A 20,431-nucleotide genomic window follows, 5' to 3' on the forward strand; every position below is an offset into this window, starting at 1 on the left:
GCGGAGACATTTCTTCAGCCAGAGAGTGGTGAGCCTGTGGAATTCATTGCCGCAGAGTGCAGTGGAGGCTGGGACACTAAATGTCTTCAAGGCAGAGATTGATAGATTCTTGATGTCACAAGGAATTAAGGGCTACGGGGAGAATGTGGGTAAATGGAGATGAAATGCCCATCAGCCATGATTGAATGGCGGAGTGGACTTGATGGGCCGAATGGCCTTACTTCCACTCCTATGTCTTATGGTCTTAACAACAGGAAAAGATTAACATTTGCAATTGATATCATATCATTTTAATAGTGCAAACTGTACACTAATGTATACTCATAGACACAAAAATAGTAAGATGTCTTCTGAGCAGCTAACTGTGAAGCATGTTTTTTCAAGTGATTTCTTGTTAAAAAGATGACATTGAATATATGACCCATTTTACAGCCTTCTCCTTTCTATTTTCATTGACATAACCCAAAGTTAATGTCATTAGGAAGTGAGTTTGTTATGTGGGAGCATAATTATTGGTAATTTTCCTTTCTAGGAATAGAATGGTAACTTGAACTGAATTACTTGGTCAATGCTAAATTAATAATTTGCAAATGTAATAGACAGATTTGTGTTGTAAGGGATCTTGAACTCTGGATGGTAAGCCAGCATCAGAAATTAAGGACTAAAAATGTCTGGAGTATTTTTGGATTCTGACCTATCATTGTAGTCATTCCAAATGAATAAATATGGTGAATGGTGAGCGCACCTGTAAATTCTAAGGATTGGTACACTAGCTACCAATGTCACTTTTATTTTCATTTGAATTATTACCAGTTTCTCTTTGATGTGAGACATTTAAACACACTCAGGCCATCTTATTTCTAAACCATATCAGATTCTGAAATTTGTTACAACCATATATTTCATTCTCACGTTTCATGAGATGATATAAGAAAAATATCAAAAATAAATTTAGGAGACAATATTGTTCATTCCCACCGTGTCAGTAAGAATGAGACTGCCATCAGTAGTTATTATTATATAATTACTGTGCTAGCAGGTTGCTAGGGAAGAGTTCTGGTATGAAATTACAAAAAAATAATTTTGTTCGTTCCTTTCAATAGGAGACCCATTTAATTCTATGGATTTAACTGGGAAAGAAATGACACCTCCCAATTTGAACATTGGAGTTGCTTTAAGATCACTCACCAAAGAGTTTAAGCACAAAGAAAAAGTAGCTGTAAAAGACTTAAACCTTGATTTCTATCAAGGAGAAATTACTGCTTTATTAGGACCCAATGGAGCAGGCAAGACAACAACAATGTAAGTGGCGAAATGGAATGTATTAATTTAACTTAGAATAAGTGGAGATAAATGATGAATTCTGTCCTGTTTGAGCTTTGCATTTGACAATACAATTTCATCAGTTGCCAAATTAACCCATTTATTCAGTAAATGCTCATTTTTTTTCATATTGTTCTATAGTGTTACCTATGAAGTGCAGTGGATAAATAAATTTCTCCCTTTTCACTCCTGAGGTTGGTTATAATAGAATTTGAAACTTTAAGAAGATGTTCTTGACTATGTCTCAAGCTACATGACAAAATAAGCCAGATATGTCTCTTTGATTAGAAGTCTTTTAAGAAGTAAGCAGTCAATTTTATTGTATGCTATGAGGTTACTATGGCTTTAAGAGGGGTATTTTGTCCTTTTTTTGTGAAGAAAGGTTAAGTCAAAAGTGACAACTGCTCTGCTGAAAGCCAATAAAGTAAACAGCTTGTGAGGTCTTGGGCTTTTTTTTTAAAGTTAGAACAATGAAAACAATCTGATTGGGTAGGGTCACTTTTTTTACAGAACCAGCATTTTCCATTTTAACCTTCCGCAGTTGCTGAGGTCTTGGAGCAGCATGTGAAAGCTTTTATTCCTTTCTCTGTTACAGCTAAAAACTGGGGTTCTCTGGCTGCTACTGAAATTGTGTGTGTGAGACAATCAATTTTATTGAATTTGCCTTTGTCAAGGGTGTGTTTAAGGGATTGTATTATATTGGAATAGTTGATTAGCAGTAGTTAATATATATACTATTTTGTTAAGTATTTTGATAGTTACAGTTAAGTGAATTCTTTTCTTTTATTTTCATTTTGTCTGTAGTGTAAAAATAAAATGTGTTTTGCTTAAATCGTTTGACCAGTTGCATTGGGAATGCAATGCCTGGCACTTACCTTTAAAATAAGAAAAAGTTAGGGTTTAGGCTATCTTTTTAACATATTTTGAGGGGGTTTCATCTGGTCAAAAACAAAATTTACCCAAGCAAAGTATGAAACTTGTTAAAAAGATTAAGCAGTCCTGAAGCCTGCAACACGTGTGTATGTTTGCATGCTAAACAGATCAAATAGAGGGTCAGGGCGATAGACTTAGAACAGAGTTTAAGTCCATAAATAAAAGTAATTATAGATTCTGATGTTCCTTTGGTCATTATGTTAATTGTGTTAATTTTAGCTGGTTGTTCTTCTAGGATAAATTGCAATGCATCATTTTTTAGAGTAAATATTATGGTGCTTGCAATTCTTTTTATTTTAAAATTCTTTATGCTGTATACAGTTCAACTTGTTCAACAAGTTCATCTTGGAAAAGAGAGAGGGCCCAAATTTAAAGACAAAATAGAGAGAGATGTTACTAATCTACACTGCAGTCATTCTTGATGTTACTAATCTACACTGCAGTCATTCTTGATGTTACAGCCCTTTGTACCAAAGAAAATCATAGCCATTCATATATTCAGTCATATGATGGCTGACTGTTGGCATACTCTGAGATGATTAATGTTAAAGGAAAGGTTTTGGTCTCCCATTGTCAAAGCTACCAAACAAGTAGGAGAATCTTCTGCACCTCATTCTGTAGGTTCCCTTTGTGTCCAATAGTTTCTGCAAAGTAGATTATTATTGCTTATTGATCTTGTTTTGTTTTGAGATAGTTCAAACGATGGCAAGTGTGAAATTTTGAGCAAGACTTGAACAAATGTGTCTGCTGCTAATCTATATCAAAGGCTTTAAGTACTTGGCTGCTCATTTTTGCCAAGTGGCCTCAGCAGCCATTTTCAAATATAGAGTCCTGGCTCATTTAAAGGTGTTCTTTTCAAATCCTAGATATTAAATCAGTCAATAGAATTAAAGCTTAATAGCCCACATATAACAACTTGATAGATGAAAAGTTAATTAATAACTCAGAGTCTTTTTTCCCATTTAATTGTGTTCTGTTTCCTTTTGAATCAGTTTATTTGCTGATGTACAGGAAAATTGAATTATAAACCATGTTGGATTCTGAGCTACAGATTTGTAGATATACTGGATGCAAAACTGCATAAAAATTACCAGTAATAGATAAAACCAGTTATCCCATAATGATGTAAATAAAAAGAATCCATTTAATTATCCATGGGTGAAGTTATTATTTAGATTGTCTGTTGAACTAACTGAAATTAAATCAAGTCTGTTTTTACACTGGAAATCCCAGGCGTTTTACTGAAGTGTATCCTTTTTTGGGACCATTTGGAAGGTCTGATTGCACATTCAAGATTTAAATGGAAATATTTATTAATTTGATGTATTTAAAATGAATGATGACTTGAGGGACAACAATTTATTGGTGAGATTAATCTAGGCTTTAAAAAACCTAAAGACATGGTGGCTCAGGAGTTAACACTGCTGCCAATTCCAGTCTTGGGTGATGGTTTGTCTGAATTTTACACATTCTATCCATGTTTGCATGGGCTTCCTTTGTGCTACAGGTTCTTCCCCCAGTCCAAGATGTGCAGGCTAGGTGGATTGGCCATGCTAAGCTGCCTGTAGTGTCTAGGGATATGCAAGCTAACTGGATTAGCCATGATAAATGCATGGTTATAGGGATAGGGTAGGGAGCTGGGTTTGGATGGGATGCTGTTCAGAGGGCTAGTGCAGACCCAATGGACCAAATGACCCGTTTCTTCATTGTAGGTATTCTATGATTCTACCAGCACTACATATCTGATATTTGTCTGATTCATTGCACTGAATCTTTGCTTATTCTGGATCTTTTGATGGACCTGTTAAGGGGCAGAATTTGATAAATGTTACCTGAAGATTAGCTGCAAGGTTGGCTACTCAATGTTGGCAATTCCTACTTTCATGATGTGTTCAGGACCAGCTATATTTCAGGAAAGTGGTATCATAAATGAGATGAGGAAAGCAGTTCGGACATTGGGGATGTGGTTCTCTTTTGGCAAATTGATGCTGGATTTGTACAACGATAATTAGGGGCTTTCAGTTCTGCAAATTCCAGTACTGGAGAATTAGATAAAATCCTGTGGCAGCTACTGTGGTTGCATCATACAGATTTTAGAAGGCTATAGTTTTTAAAGTAAGTTGAGGAATTTAACTTAGTATTAGTGAAGCAGCACCAATGCAGGTTATGTGTACTCAGTGTCATGTGCATCTTTACATTAGTGCATGAAAAGTTCCTTAAACGTCTTCAAACACTCTAAAAATGGTAGAAATCTTAGGTTAAATAGAACATATGAGTTTATAGTGAAGAATCACACCACAAAAAGTTGTAAGTTACTCAGCTATCGACAAGTGGTTTATTGATGCATTATGGTCTATTAGTTTGCATATGAAATTTAACCCAAGGTAACGTATTATCTTTTGCCAACTATATAGGTCAATGCTAACTGGCTTGCTTCAGCCCAGCTCTGGGAGTATTTATGTTAAAGGGAGGAATATGACTCGAGAAATGTCAGTCATTAGAGAAGAGCTGGGAGTGTGTCTACAACATGATGTGCTGTTTGAGAAATTAACAGTGCGTGAACATCTCCTGTTATATGGCATAATAAAAGCACCACAGTGGACCTACCAACAGCTGTTGCAAGAAGTGAAAATGTAAGTCTGAATATGCTGCCTTGCCAGATGAATGAGATGAAAATGTTTAGAAAGGGCTTTGCACAGGAGATTCCACTATGCTGCACTGTTTTCGTTTAGAGGTGGTTCAGCCAAATTGCAAGTGAAATCCTGGAACTACCAGCATTGTGGGTATGCTTTAACCACATAGACTGTAGCAGTTTATAAGGCAGCTTGCCATCATTTTCTCAATGACACTTAGGGGTGGACAATAAATGTTGGCCTTGTTAGTTTTGCCTAAACTTCATGAATAATTTTAAAAACTCAATCAAACCAGGTGGAGAAATTTCATTGACAAATTACACGCAATGCAAAAGGAGTTTCCAAGCTATTTTGCATCACTTTGCTAAGTTTTTGAACTCGCTTTCACAAACAACACTCACATACAACAGTCACATTCATCCAAATTTAATGAATCAAAAAATTTTGCAAATTTGTAATTGGTATTTGAGAAGGTTTCTAATGAAGCTATGTTTCAACACAGAGACAAAAAAGCTCAGTTAAAAGTTTTAAAGTATCTTTTAAAAAAAACTTGAATAAGAATTGATTATTGTCTATTAAGGTAATTAATAAATATGTCTTTTTCAATTATTTACAGTTAGATAGCTTTCAGGCAGTGTACAAAGTATGATTAAGAATGTGTTTTTTGTGATAAACTTGTTTTCAACTAAATAAATAGTTACATCAAGGTACCATTCTTAAATAGTGACAAACATAGATAAACAAGCTACTTTAAAACTTTGCCAGCCATTAAAGTAGAAAAATCACATGGGGTGCATCCTAGGATGCAGAGAGACATGAAGGGTGAATTTTTAGATACTCTGGCCATAATCTTAGAAGAGGGGTTGGTGGCAGAAGATTGAATGATTGCAAATGTTGTACCCCTAATTAAAAAATGGTAAAGGGATAAACCCGACAATCACAACCATTTTCTAGTTCCATGCACTAGAAGACTGACCTTAATACCAACCTCTTAAATAAGGTTCAAGCTGTTGTTCACCATGCAAGCTTGATGCCAAAGTTGGTGTATCAAATCCATTTTGTAGGTTCACCAAGTTTAACACACACATTATCTTTTGAGTTCACTAACCTACACTAAGTCTTGGTAATCAATGTTTTGTATGAAAATTATCATTATTATTTTCCAATCCATTCATGACCTCACTCCTGCCTACCTTTGTAACATTGTCTCGTCATGCACTTATTCTTCCAAATCTGATTATCTCCAATAAAAACTGAAAGAACTGGGAATGTTGGAAATCAAAAACAGAATCAGTTTTGAGGATGGGTCACTGGACTCGAAACGTTAACTCAGATTTCTCTTCACAGATGCTGCCAGACCTACTGAGCTTTTCCTGCAATTTCTGTTTTTGTTTTTGCATATCTCCAACTTTGACCTCATGTACTTCTTCATTGATTTTGATAGACACAGTTTGAGAATTTTAGGTGTAATGCTATTAAATTTCTTTATTAAATCAATAGTTTTCAATTGTCATCATACTTTTGAAGACTTTGACAAGGACCCAAATCTTCTAAGGTTTTCTCCACTTCCCTAAAATCCCCATTGGTTCTTTGTTTATTTTATCTCATGACACTTCTGCAAAGTTTCTTCTGACATTGTTGACATTGAAGATATTATTATGTAAATCGCAGTTGTTGTCGATAACTGTGCTTATCAGAAATCAGGAACAGAAGTCAGCATTCCTGCTGTGATTATCAGTTCATTTATGTTAATGGATGGCAATTTGAAAGAGGTGCAAATATTTTAATGAACATTCATGTCACATGAAAATCTGCAATAAGATTGCTAATTCAAAATTAATGTTAACTATTTTGCTGTGATAAAACGTACGTTTGCTCTGACCTACTTTTTTTGTGAATGTCACCATTTGACACTTTGTGTAGAAAAATCCAAAGTTTTGGTGCTTGCAATATTTCATCTCTCGCAAGTTAACTGAAACAGAAAAATAGAGTTCTCCGTTTTAAGTGGAACTTGAAATAAACTTCTCTCTCCAAATCTTGGGCAAACCTGTCATTTCAGGTTGTGTAGAATATCTGAAACACTCAGGTGCCAGCAGTCAGAAAGGTTCAATGTATTTATTACATATGAGGTGAGTGACTGAATTGCAGCTCCAGCCAAATTATCCTGATATTAGTTTAAATTCTCATTGCAAGCTTGTAAAAGATGTTAACTGAAACCCTGAGTTAGGGATCTTGAGTCAGCATTACAGTGATCTAAGTGATAAAGAAAGAACATTTTTTAAAAACAAAAAAAGTACTTCCCTTTCTACTTAATAATATTACATTCAGAACTTTCAGTGTGGATTCTTCAAAAGAGTCATTCAAATCATAATAATGGGAATACCCTTGGAATTCTCAAGAACATCTGAACTTGGCAAGACAACTCAAACCCCCTGGATATTCTTGATATTGTTTGATTCAGAATTCCCTGAACCGTACTTAATAATTTATAAACTGACATAAGCCATATAACTCCTTTATTTCAGGGCCCTTGAGAATGTAGAGATTGGTCAGCACCAACATAAACTGGTTGGAGCTTTATCTGGGGGAACAAAGAGAAAGCTGTCATTGGCAATTTCATTCATTGGAGGCTCGTCTACTATCATTTTGGATGAACCCACCAGTGGTGTTGATCCCTGTTCTCGGCGTAACATCTGGGATGTTATTTTAAAATACAGAACAGGTAAGGAAAATGAATAAAGTTAATGGATGTAAGTTTGCTTGCTGAGCTGGAAGGTTCATTTACAGACATTTCGTCACCATATTAGGTAACATTATCAGTGAGTCTCTGGTGAAACACTGGTGATTTGGTCGGCTTTTAATTTATGTATTTAGATTTCCTTGGGGTAGTGATGTCATTTCCTATGGTGATGCCATTTTGTGTGGTGATATCATTTCCAGTTTGTTTTCTTAGGGGGTGGTAAATGGGATCCAAGTCAATGTGTTTGTTGATGGAGTTCCGGTTGGAGTGCCATGCTTCTAGGAATTCTCACGCATGTCTCTGTTTGGCTTGTCCTCAGACAGACAGTCACACCAACATTAAGCAGGAAAAAGGAAGGAAACACACTCAATATGCAAAAAAAGGAAAGCACTAGAAAAACTTAAAAAAAAGATAAAAATATTATTATCCTACCTGTAGACAAAGGACATCTGACAGTGATTTTAAATCAAAGAGACTACGTTAAGAAAGTGAACTCACCACTTGCAGATACCAAGACTTACCAACAAGTGGCAATAGACCTGACCCCACAACTAGAGAACCGAATCACAGCCCTACCCAAAAAACTTCATAAATCTGGAGAAATAAATAAGACTGATTTCCAATAAAATGAAACCAGATGGATTCAACAGACCATGCTTCTATGGATTACCCAAAATTCACTAACCCGGAGCCCCCCTGAGACCCATAGTCTTGCTACCTGGAATACCAACTTACCGATTGGCCAATGACTGACACCAAAGACTAAACACTTAGTAGAAGACTCCAACGATTCCACCCAAGAATTCATGAAGACCAACAAAAAAACCTAAATAGAAGAGGATGAAATACTGATCTCCTTTGACATAACAGCCCTATTCACATCTATCAACATTAATCTGGCCAAGGAAACACTGACTACACTATTAGAAGAACCAAAGACACATACACCAAATACCACCAACTTTTTTGGCAAGGAAAATATTGTCAAGTGGGTGGACCTATGCCTTACCACCCATTTTACCTTCAACAAGAAAACTCACAAATAAATCAATGGAACACCCACGGGATCTCCGATATCAGGGTTCTTAGCAGAGGCAGTAATGAACAAACTTGTACAAACACCTCTGCCAACCATCCAACCCAAACTTGGGACCCACTCTGTGGATGACACCTTTGTCATCATTAAACAAAACAAATTACAGGAAACTTTCAAGACCATTAACAATACCCTCACTGACATAAAATTCACTAAAGAAAAGGAAAAGAACAACAAATTGCCATTCTGAGATGTCATGGTAGAGTGAATAGCCAATGGGGAGCTTCAAACCAGCGTCTACAGGAAAACAACACATAGGGACCAAATAATGAACTACAGAAGCAATCATCCCAACACCCACAAGTGGAGTTGCAGTAGAACATTATTTCAATGAGCCACCACACACTGCATCACAGAGGAACTACGAAGAGTGGAAGAAAATCACCTATACAGTGTATTCAAAAAGAACGGGTATCCAATGATCATAGTCCACTGATTGCTCAGCAACAAACCCAAACAAGCAGACAAAATGTATCCAGAAACCCTAGCCACTCGCCCTTACATCAAAGACATCTTGGAAATGACTGCCAGACTATTCAGTCCTCTTGGCATCATGGTAGCCCACAAACCCACCAATACACTAAAACAGCAGCTAATGAACTTGAAAGACCTATACAGAAACCAAGCAAAACTAATGTCATTTACAAATTAACTTGAAAGAACTGTAATAAACACACATTGGACAAACAGGCAGCAGGAAACTTGAACATCAACTAGCCACGAAAGACATGACCCACTCTCACTAATATCTTTACGTACAGATGTGGATGGACACCACTTCGACTGGGACAACACATCCATCTAGGTCAAGCCAAACAGAGATATGTGCGAGAATTCCTCGAAGCATGGGACTCCAACCGGATGTCTATCAACAAACACATTGACTTGGATCCCATTTACCACCCCCTGAGAAAAAGAAAAAAAATGACATCACCACCGGAGATGACATTACTGCAGGAAATGACATCAGCAACCCAGGAAAACTTAAGCACATGAATAAAAAGGCAGCCATATCACCAGTGTTTCATCTGATGTTACATAGTATGGTGAAAAAATGTCTGAAAAACGAACCTTCCAGCTCAGAGAGCAATATATCCAGAACTTCAACCTGAGCTACAAATCTTCTCAAAACTCACGAATAAAGTTAATTATAGCAATGAACTATCTGACTAATTGACATCTCATTGTAATTCCACAACACTGTGACTGATTTGTTTTGGAAGGTAATCAAAGAGAGAGAAATTGATCACTCAAGCCTATTGAGAATACTTGCTTGTCTTGGATTTATATTTTTTTTACTAGAAGCCTCCTTCATTAATTTCTGTTTCCTCTGAAATCCCCAAGGATTAGGCCCCTCTCTGCCGAGTACTGGTATCAATGGTCTATGAATCAAACCTCCCTTCCTTTCGCATCACTCATTGAGTCACATGTTTAATTCTCTTATCTGCTTGACCTCATGCTAAGTGGCACGTAGTTACTGAGATATATGAACAGTGAGTCAAATTCCCAACTAATAAGGAATGATCAGCAAAACTCTAAAGGCCATGTTTTCAATGCAAGGTTCAGAACCCAATATCAAGATTTTGAAACTTAAATGGCCTAACTGGCTCGGAACTGAGCTTGGCTCACAAATGGAGATGGCAAATGCTTCCAGAGGGCAGGAATGTCTACCTGCAGCCATCAGCACAGAAAGACAACAGCTGTATTGAAGGTTGCCGCTGCCTTACTAATTTGAGCAGCCAGGTCCATGGAAGACCTGGAGCTTGAAATCCGGTAACAACTCAGCAATTATTTTCTTTGGTAATCTCTGTTGAATTTGGACCCTTTCTTCTCAAACTCATAGTAAAACATTATTTCTAATTCTACCTGTGTCAATGTTCATGGTTATATTGCAGAGAAGAGTATATTTTCACTTGATTGTACTATCCCTCAGCACAGCTATTCATTTTTTTTCTCCTTCAATTTGAATGGCATCTGTATCATATTGCTCTGGTCTGCTTACCAATCTATCCTCCAATCTTGTTTTCATCCTCAAAGATAATATGTTAGTACAAATTAGGTGTTGAATCTCCTCCATCACAGCACTCTGGATCCTCATTCATCCTGATTCACAGTCATATCCTTCTGACCCCGAGCATTGACCAAATCTGGATTTGTACTTAAACTAAGGAATGTTACTATCTCCGAGAACAGCATCCAGGTAACTCTCCTCTGCTCTGAGGCAATTTCTCCAGCTCCTGAGCTACTCATCTATCTAGCTGTAAAGTAATCAAAATGTATCCGTGTCTTTTTCTCATCTTACTAGGTCGAACAATTATTTTTACTACTCACCATTTGGATGAAGCAGACATTTTGAGTGACCGTATTGCCATCCTTGAAAATGGCCAATTGAAATGCTGTGGTTCTCCTGCCTACTTAAAGGAACAGTATGGGCAGGGTTACAGTCTCAGTATCTCAAAAAAGGTCTGTATCTCTCAAGTTATGTTGAAGAGTTTGGATAACACTAAGTACTTTTACTGCTACCAACAGTGATTATTGTATGCTGAAATAAAAATAGAAAAAGCTGGAGTAACTCAATAGGTCAGGCAGCATCTATGGAGTGAGAAACAAAGCTGATGTTTTGAGTTCAAAAGAACTACTTTTCAGAACAAAAGTTGAATCTAATGAAGGTTGAATATGTTTGAGGAAGTTCTGGAGTCCAGACTAGAAAGCTTGTATTTTAATTCAGGTTGAGAATTTACTGAAGACATATGAGCAGGGTTAAAATAATGATGGGATTTGAATGACATCACCAGGCTTTGATGGCAACCTCATTAAATTGCACTGCTCCCATCAGCCTTCCCCTTAAACTTCTACTCCAAGCTGGTGCTCAGTGACTAAAATATCAGACACTCAAGTTACACCATGGACTGGCTCTCCAGTTAAATTCATATGTATTTTGAAAAACCTCTACCTGAAATCTATGACCTCTCATTGTAAACCTCTCTACTAAGACACACACCAACTGTTTTTACAGAGAAATATGAACAGTGAATCAAATTCCCAACTGATAAGGAATGATCAGCAAAACTCAAAAGGACATGTTTTCATTGCAAGGTTAGAAATCCAACATCAGGATGAATTCAGGGTTTGGATCACAACATTTTTAAACTTGATTGGCCTAACTGGCTCAGAACTGAGCTTGGCTCACAAATGGAGATGGCAAATGCTTTCGGGAGGTAGGAATGTCTACCTGCAGCCATCAGCACAGAAAGACAACAGCTGTGTTGAAGGTTGCTGCTGCCTTACTAATTTGAGCAGCCAGGTCCAAGGAAGACCTGGAGTTGAAATGAAAAAAATGAATGTCAGAATTTTGTGCAGGTTTGTTGATGGCAACAGTGCCTTAGATTTCAACTCCAAGAAACTACAACAAAAAATTACCGTGATCCCATGACAAATCCGGCAGCTGTGATCTGATGTGCAGTGAGATTGTTTGAATTCACCAGGATCAAATGAACAGCCTCCAAACTCAAATGGGCAAACATCTGAATGAACTCCTTAATGACCATAATTGGAACAAGTTTCTTCTCCATGTCCCTCCCCTCACCAGCCATTCAAAAATTCAAAGCTGGTCTTGAAGCATCTGGAGTTCATGGATGTGAACTCCATGGCCGTCATTTTCAAATTCTGTTCACACTGGATCCTGGACTCACAAAATGCCTTTTAAAAATGCCCAGCTTAATTCAGTTGATAGCTGCCTACATTAAGTTAAGGAAAAAGACACATGAACTTTCAGCTCCAGCAATAAGTTTCTATCTTTTATATAAAACTGAAAACAAATCATTCATAACTTTTCATGAACTTTCCTTAACAATTTCGAAATATAAGTTTCATTTCTTATTCATGTGTTCCATGTATAGAAGGATTTTATTAGTGAACACTGAAATTAATATGGTCACATTGGAATAAAGTGGATAATACAATATTTGTATTTTGATAGCCCACTGTGGTAGGAACTGAAGAGTCATGTGATGTTGGCCTTGTAACCTCCCTGGTGAAACAGCACATTCCCCTGGCCTTTCTGAAGCAAGATGCCTTTGGAGAGCTGACATATAACATTCCAACAGTGGCAGATAAGACTGCTTATGAAGGGTTGTTTCAAGATCTGGACAGAGATATGAAAGCTTTACACCTGAGCAGCTACAGTATCTCTGATACTACACTGGAGGAGGTAGGTTTCAAGATAAGTCCAATATTTTTCTTGCTTCAAACGTAATTGTACTTACGCATACCAATTGATCTTAGACTTGTATCTTTACAGTACAGAAGGAGACTATGCAATCCATCATGTCCATGTCAATTAACAAATATCTAACTACACTAATCACATTTTCGAGTTTTTGGCCCAAAGTCCTGGAGGCTACGAAAAAGAAACGACAGAATATCTAAATACTGCTTACATGTTACAATAGTTTCTATTCTACTACCCTATCAGGAAGTGAGTTCCAGACCCCACCACCCTCTGTTTGAAAAGAATACTCCTTAATTCTCCTTACAGCCATCTACCTCTACCTGAAATCTATGACCTCTCATTGTAAACCTCTCTACTAAGGAAAAAGTGCCTTCTGATCTGCCCTACCAATGTCCCTCATAATCTTTTTTATAGATTAGATTGCTTACAGTGTGGAAACAGGCCCTTCGGCCCAACAAGTCCACACCGACCCGCCGAAGCGCAACCCGCCATACCCCTACATTTACCCCTTCATCTAACACTACGGGCAATTTAGCATAGCCAATTCACCTGACCCGCACATCTTTGGACTGTGGGAGGAAACTGGAGAACCCGGAGGAAACCCACGCAGACACGGGGAGAACGTGCAAACTCCACACAGTTAGTTGCCTGAGTCAGGAATTGAACCCAAGTCTCTGGCGCTGTGAGGCAGCAGTGCTAATCACTGTGCCATCGTGCCGCCCCCTTATCCAGCTTTATCAAGTCCCCTCTCAGACTTCACTCACCAAGGAAAACAACTCCAAACCCCCTTAGTCCAAGCACCATCCAGGTAAATCTCCTCTGCACCCTCTCTCGTGCAAACATATCTTCCTATAATGTCTTGACCAAAATGTACTTATATAAGGTATGATTTTTCTGGTTAGCATGCAAAACTATACTTTTCACTTTATCTCAGTACGTGTGACAACAATAAATCGAATCAAATCAAAGCTGGAGGTAACACTCCAGCTCTTGGTTATCTAGCATTTTACGCACTTCTAACCTCTCTGTTCTTGTATTCTGTATCAAAGGTAAGAACACCTCATCTTGTGCCTCAGGACCCTCCAACCACACGGTGTCAATGTTGACTTAACCAGTTTCCCAATTTCCCCTCCTACCACCTCATCCCAGTTCTAACCCTCCAACTCAACATTGCCCTCTTGACCTGTCCTACCTATCCATCTTCCTTCCCACCAATCCACTCCACTCTCCCCAACAACCTATTACAATTACCTCCCTTCTGCACCCATCCATTGCCTTCCCAATTACCTTCTCCCCAGCCCCATTCCCTCTCCACATTCCTGAAGAATGGCTTATGCCTGAAATGTCGACTCTCCTGCTCATCTGATGCTGCTTGACCTGCTGTGCTTTTCCAATGATACACTTCTTGATTAAGATAATAAAGGCAACAATTGATATGCTTACTTAACCACCTTATCTATCTACTCTGTTAATTCAGAAATCTGTGGATTTTAACAGTACCGTTCGCTGTGCAATCTCCTGACTTGTTCCTTTATCTTCTTCTTTATATATTTAAAAAGCTCATTTCAATTTTTCCTTCTTCTACCTAGTACTGCTTTCTCATGCACTTTCTTTGCTTTCTGAATCTCTTTGCTAAGACCAACATGCGCTCCCTAAACCCTGATTCATTTTGTACTCATCTAGGGTCTCTGAAACATTGATCTCGGTATCTGCCATCAGCTTAATTTGTTTTTACCTGAGTCCTAACCTTTATGCCTCTTGGCATTTAGGGTTTTTCAGTCTTGGTCCTATTCTTTATCTTTATGGAAACATATTTGCTCTAAACTCTGGTCACTTACTCCTTGAATGCCTCTTCTTGATATGACACAGTTTTATCTGCAAATTGCTGCTCCCTGTCCATTTGAGCCAAATTGTGTCTTATCTTAGGAAAATGAACCTTTCTTCAGTTTAAAACATTTATTCCTAACCTATCCTTATTGTTTTCCTTAACTATTCTAAATCTAACTGAGGTATGATCACTCCACTACTGAAATGCCTGGTCTCATTTCCAAATATTACATCCAGAACTGTCTCCTCACTTGTTGGATTTTCTACGTAATGGCTACAAAGGTTCTTCCCTTTTTAACTTGCATACTGAAATTATTCCATTTAAAATTTGGGTAGTTAAACTCTCCCACTTTTACTGCCATATTATTGTTATGCTTTTCTGGAATTTCATTACATAATTGAACTTGTATCTCTCCTTAATTGTTTAGGTACCTACTGTACGCACCCGACAGCATGCTTGCTTGAGTTGTGTAGTTTAATGCTACCTATGTGGCCTCATTTGATATCTTTAGAGCCAGATCTTGTACCTTCTCTTCAGAAAAGATAGATTGGCACTTTCCACAAGTTCACTGCTCATGCTATTCTTTCCAGCCTACATTACCTGCCAGAACTGGACTTCCTTCTCATATATCTGTTTGTCTTTCAGGGATTAAATACAGTTTTGCACAACAATGTGGATGAATTTAGGAGCCAAGCACTGCACCAGATTCTTTACTTCATGGTATCAATGTAGTGCTATATTGTCAACCTAATCACAGTTTGAAAATGTCATACATAATAATAATTTCATATTAAGCAAAGATTCATGTCCAAAGTTGTGTAGATTCTGTGCAATGTTGTTTTAAGCGACATCAAATTAATCTGATTAAGCTTTATATCAATTTTCATGTTCTCTCTTTTCTATTTCCTCTTTTATCAGGTGTTTCTGAAGTTGCTTCAGAATGAACAAAGCCCAACTCCTCCTGAAGGCCAGGATATAGTCTCTCTGAATTCTGAGAGCATCGAATCAACTCACAGTGACAGTGAGTAGCTAAATCCAACTGGTATTATACAGGAAGACTAATTTTCATAGGCCTTACATCATTGTAAATGTTTGGTATTATTTTTTAAATATCACTATGCTGCTACAAGAGGGTTACAGGGTTTGTTTTCAATAACCTCTTTCCATTTTGAAGTTGGGGGCAGGCAGAGTGAGAGCCTGGGCAATGGAAGGCTTGAAGCATTTGCACAGTTGGAGTTCATCAGCATTCCATCAGTCAGATATTTTCATCTTCCTGACCTTACAAAAGCAACTTAAAATATTTCACTGAAATGTTTTGAACAGTCTTAAGTGTGTATAGTGCACACATCATTCAATGTTATGTCAAAATTACAATGTGGCACAGGAGTGCAATATTACCTGCCTCTGCATGTTTCCAGTGGCCGCATAGGCTGACCCATGAAATAGGCCTACTCAGATATTACATTTTTTAAATTACAAAGCAGTCATATTCCCACTCATCAGAGTAATGTAAAAGGAACTCTCATGTTTGGAAGTCCAATTACAGTCAGTGGGCCTTTGAGCAACTAGCTTTTGAATAGCATTAACACAGATATAAATTATCTTTGTTTTTTAGCCAGAGATAGGTATGGATCATGTGAAAATAGCAGTATGTCAAAGTTATAAATCCAGTGGTGATTTTACAAATTCCAACTCTGTTTTTGTGCAAGTTACATAATCATTACTCTTAACAGGCTGGATAAACCAATGGAGTTTATTTTTTTCCCTGTGGTCATTCTGAGACCATTCCTTCCATTTATCAGTTTTAATGTGGTCAGGTTTTAATTGGGCTCATTCCTGGAATGAAGGGGTCTTATGAAGAACAGTTGAACAGCTTAGGCCTATATCCATGTGAGTGTAGATGAATGAGAGATAGTCTTATTGGAACATATAGGATTCTGAGTGGACTGGGTAAGATGGATATCCAGAGGATGTTTTCTCTTGTACAGGCAGACTCCAACTACAGGATATAGGTTAAATAAATGAGGTTTCCCTTTTAAAATATCATTGAGGTGAATTGTTTTCTCTTAGAGGGTCCATAGGGTATGGAATTCTATTTATCCCCAAAAGTATTGGAGAGTCTCTTTAAGTTTATTCAAAGTTTGGTTCTACAGATTTTTAGATAAGGGGTTGAGAGTTATGCTGGACAGACAAGAAAGTGGAGCTGAGACGTGAACCTGACTAGCCATGATCTTTTTGAATTGTGGAACAGGCTAAAAGGGGCAGATGGCTACTTCTGCTCCTAAGTCCATGGTTCTTAGGTCTATGCTTGAATTGCCACAACAAGTCGTACATTCTATAGACTTGTAATCCTCAATGTTAAAAATCATTCTCCTATTCTGTTCTAAATTTCTTTCATTTAAGTGAATAACCACTTCCACTTCAAAACTAGAGACCATAGACATTGATACCATGATATTTCACATTCTGTTTACTTCTCCCTTTTCTGCTTCTGCCTAAAATTCAACTTTCCTTGGTTTAAGAAGATCTTTTGCAGGCGAGAGATGCTACTGAAATATAAGCTGCTATTAGATATGTAGCTGGATGGATGGATGGATGAATGACCGTAGGTAGTGCAACTGTTGATAAAATCTATCCGCACTGCAGGGATGAAAGGCTCCTCTACCTTTTGCTCTGCTGCCTGGTAGACATGATTCCATTGCTCAAATCTGTCCCTAGCTGAGCATTAATTGGTGATATACTGGCAATTTCACTCAAGTTGAAACTGCAGTGCAGGCTCATGAATCAGAATGATCCGCACCTACTGCCCTAGATGAGCAGAGAATGGTTGGTAATAAAAATCATAAAATTTCACACACAACCCGCAGGAATTTTCAAGTCAGATCTTGGGTCCTTTACTATTTCTCTAAAATTCTATTGCCTTATCTTTACATAATCTTTATCTTAATCTTTATAAGTTAGGTCATAACAAATGGACAAAGTCAGGGATAGGGACTGCTGACATTTTTCTTCTAAGGTTGCCCTGGGAAACCCCTATATCAGTGGAGATTTGTTTGCCATGTGAAGTAATTTGAAAAAAAAATTCAGTTCCCCTGCTCACATACGAGTGGACCATTAGCAGGCTCCAAGTGGAGGATCCTGATCAATGATTGGAACCATTGAAAGTCTCCCAACGCAAATAAAAGAATGATAATTACTCTCAGTTGTCTAAACGTTCTGTAGTATTTTTGGCATGGAAGTCACACAATTTGAGGGACACATGTGTTCACTGAGTTTTCAGCACTTTCTGCTTCTATGGTAAAGGTGATGGAGAGGGTATAGACCCTTCTTTTTCCTGGTCCTCATTGTTTTGTCACATTGTCTAGGGTATGAGGACACAGGTTTAGCCAGTCTCCAATCCACCCAGGGAAACAATCACCCAAGAAGCACACCCAGGGAGCAATGTAGGAAGAGATCATGAGGAACTTCTCTGAAAGCTTAAAAACCTGAACGATGTTTTATACGAGAAATTTGTGTAAAGAAAGAAGAGTCATATTAAAGTCAAGTGTCAATTCTGTTTCTTTCCTTGGATGTGTCAGAGATGTTGAGTTTTCCCAGCATCTTTATTTTCATTTCAGATTTTCAAAATCCATAGCATTTTGCAGATAATTTACCGTTTAAGACAATTTCCAGATGAAACTTATAGCATTCTCTAAATTGGAACTTAATTTCTTTCAAATGTATTTTTGTTCATTCAGTTGGTGGCTTGATATATCAAGGCATTCAGTATAATGTAATGACTGAGAAAATAAAAACCATAAAAATAAAACCGTATCACACTTGATTGTTTTGAATGAAGTGTTTTTTTTCTTTTACAAGGTGCAGCCCTTGCTGGAACCCAACGAGTAACTGGATGGCGACTCATTTTGAAACAGATGGTGGCTCTGATGATTAAACGCTTTCACCATACAAGAAGGGACTGGAAAGGGGCCATTGCAAACATTCTGCTTCCTGTTCTCTTTGTTATTCTAGCAATGGCCCTGTTCAGTGTCAAGCCTTTAGTTGCTGAATATCCCTCACTCAAGCTATCTCCAGAGATATATCAAGATTCAGACGTCACTTTCTTCAGGTGAGGTGTCTTGATCATGGCCCTCAACATGGGGATTGGTGGAATAAATGAATGAAATGACCAATTGCACTCTCAATAAATAGGAAAACAACTCAATTTCAGATATTGCTGAGCTAGTACCACTTAATAATGCTCTTTCTATTGCTTTGATAATTATTGAGAGTAAGTTGATGGGGTGGTATTTGGTTGGATTGGATTTGTCTTCCTATTTGTGCACAGAACATGCCTGAACATTTTTCTAAATTCTGGGCAGATGTTAATTTAGTAGCTGTTCTGGTGAAGCTTGGCTAGGGGCATGGCTAGTTCTTGAACATAAATCTTCAATATTATTGTTGGAATGCTTGTCAGGACCCATAGCCTTTGCAATGTCTTGTGCCCCCAGCCATTTCTTGATATAATGTACAGCAAATCAGATCGGCTGAAGATTAACATTTGAGATGCTGTAGGCCTCAATAAGTGGTCAAGATGGATCATCCATAAAGCACTTTTAGCTAGAGATAGGAAAGATCATAAATAAGACATTTTAATTTTTCTTTTATTGTATTTAGATTAATGAAGCTCTCTCTGGATTAACAATGGTGTTGATGGATTTATGTGCAAAGAATATTAAAAGTATTATGACACATAGAGATAGGAACTAATAGAACACACAAAATCTTGAGTTTCACAAATAGAGATATGTAATATAAAAGAAGGAAAATTTTGCTGAAACAATAGAGGTCTGGTTAGACGACAAATAAAGAATTGAGTCTAGTTGAAATCTCTCTGCCCCATGGAAAGAGATGGTTTCAGCGGCTCCCTCTTTCCTCTTGAGGCTTGACATGCTGAGGGAAGCCTACCCAGCTCTGTCACTGTGGCATCCTGAGGCACTGGTGTTACTGACCAAGTACGTGAGAGGTCATTTCGTTCAATGTTATGCTAGGGGGAGAAATCCCTCTCCACCACACTGAACTGCAAACCTCTTCAGGTTGGGAGCAGAGCCCACTTTCATTTGGCTGGTCACCCTGAAGGCATTTTACAGCCCTCCGTTTATAATTCATTTGAAATGTTCCTTCTGAAAGGAAGTCCTACCTGAAAGGACTGCTGGCCAAACAAATGGTTACCAACTTTGTTATTGAAACTATGCCACCAGGAGTGGTAGCCAAACTGTGCCTTGAGAAACAGATACCATAGACCAAGTTAATTCTGGGGTTTTGCTGGAGCTGGGCTCTCAGACCTGAGGAGGTGGCTCGATTGCTGGGGTGGAGAAATTTTGGATGGAGAATTGCTTTGAGAAGCACACACACCCTTTTTGCTTAACTACCAGTCTGCCAGATTTCCTTCTCTAAAGGACATTAGTGAACCAGATGGATTTGTATAACAGATCTTAGGAGAAGTTGAGGAATGCAAATGCTGGTGATCAGAGTTGAAGAGTATGGTGCTGGAAAAGCGCAGCTGGTCAGGCAGCGTCTGAGGAGCATGAGAGTCAACGTTTTGGGCATAAGCCCTTCATTAGGAATGAGGCTCATTCTCCTGTTGATTCTCCTGTTCCTCAGATGC

At 38.0% G+C, this 20,431-nt stretch overlaps 1 protein-coding gene across 1 annotated transcript in view; it reads left to right on the top strand.

The window, feature by feature from the left end:
* The window catches only part of LOC132815730 (ATP-binding cassette sub-family A member 13-like), a 165,021-nt gene that overhangs the window by 72,693 nt on the left and 71,897 nt on the right, over nt 1–20,431 (top strand). The window contains exons 20-26 of the mRNA XM_060824832.1: nt 1,104–1,302; nt 4,671–4,889; nt 7,415–7,611; nt 11,031–11,188; nt 12,705–12,935; nt 15,703–15,805; nt 18,643–18,892. Of these exons, the coding sequence (XP_060680815.1) occupies nt 1,104–1,302; nt 4,671–4,889; nt 7,415–7,611; nt 11,031–11,188; nt 12,705–12,935; nt 15,703–15,805; nt 18,643–18,892 (1,357 nt within the window). The remainder of the gene's footprint in view (nt 1–1,103; nt 1,303–4,670; nt 4,890–7,414; nt 7,612–11,030; nt 11,189–12,704; nt 12,936–15,702; nt 15,806–18,642; nt 18,893–20,431) is intronic.

The sequence above is a fragment of the Hemiscyllium ocellatum genome, chromosome 5 (genome assembly GCF_020745735.1).
Source record: "Hemiscyllium ocellatum isolate sHemOce1 chromosome 5, sHemOce1.pat.X.cur, whole genome shotgun sequence".
Lineage (NCBI taxonomy): Eukaryota > Metazoa > Chordata > Chondrichthyes > Orectolobiformes > Hemiscylliidae > Hemiscyllium > Hemiscyllium ocellatum.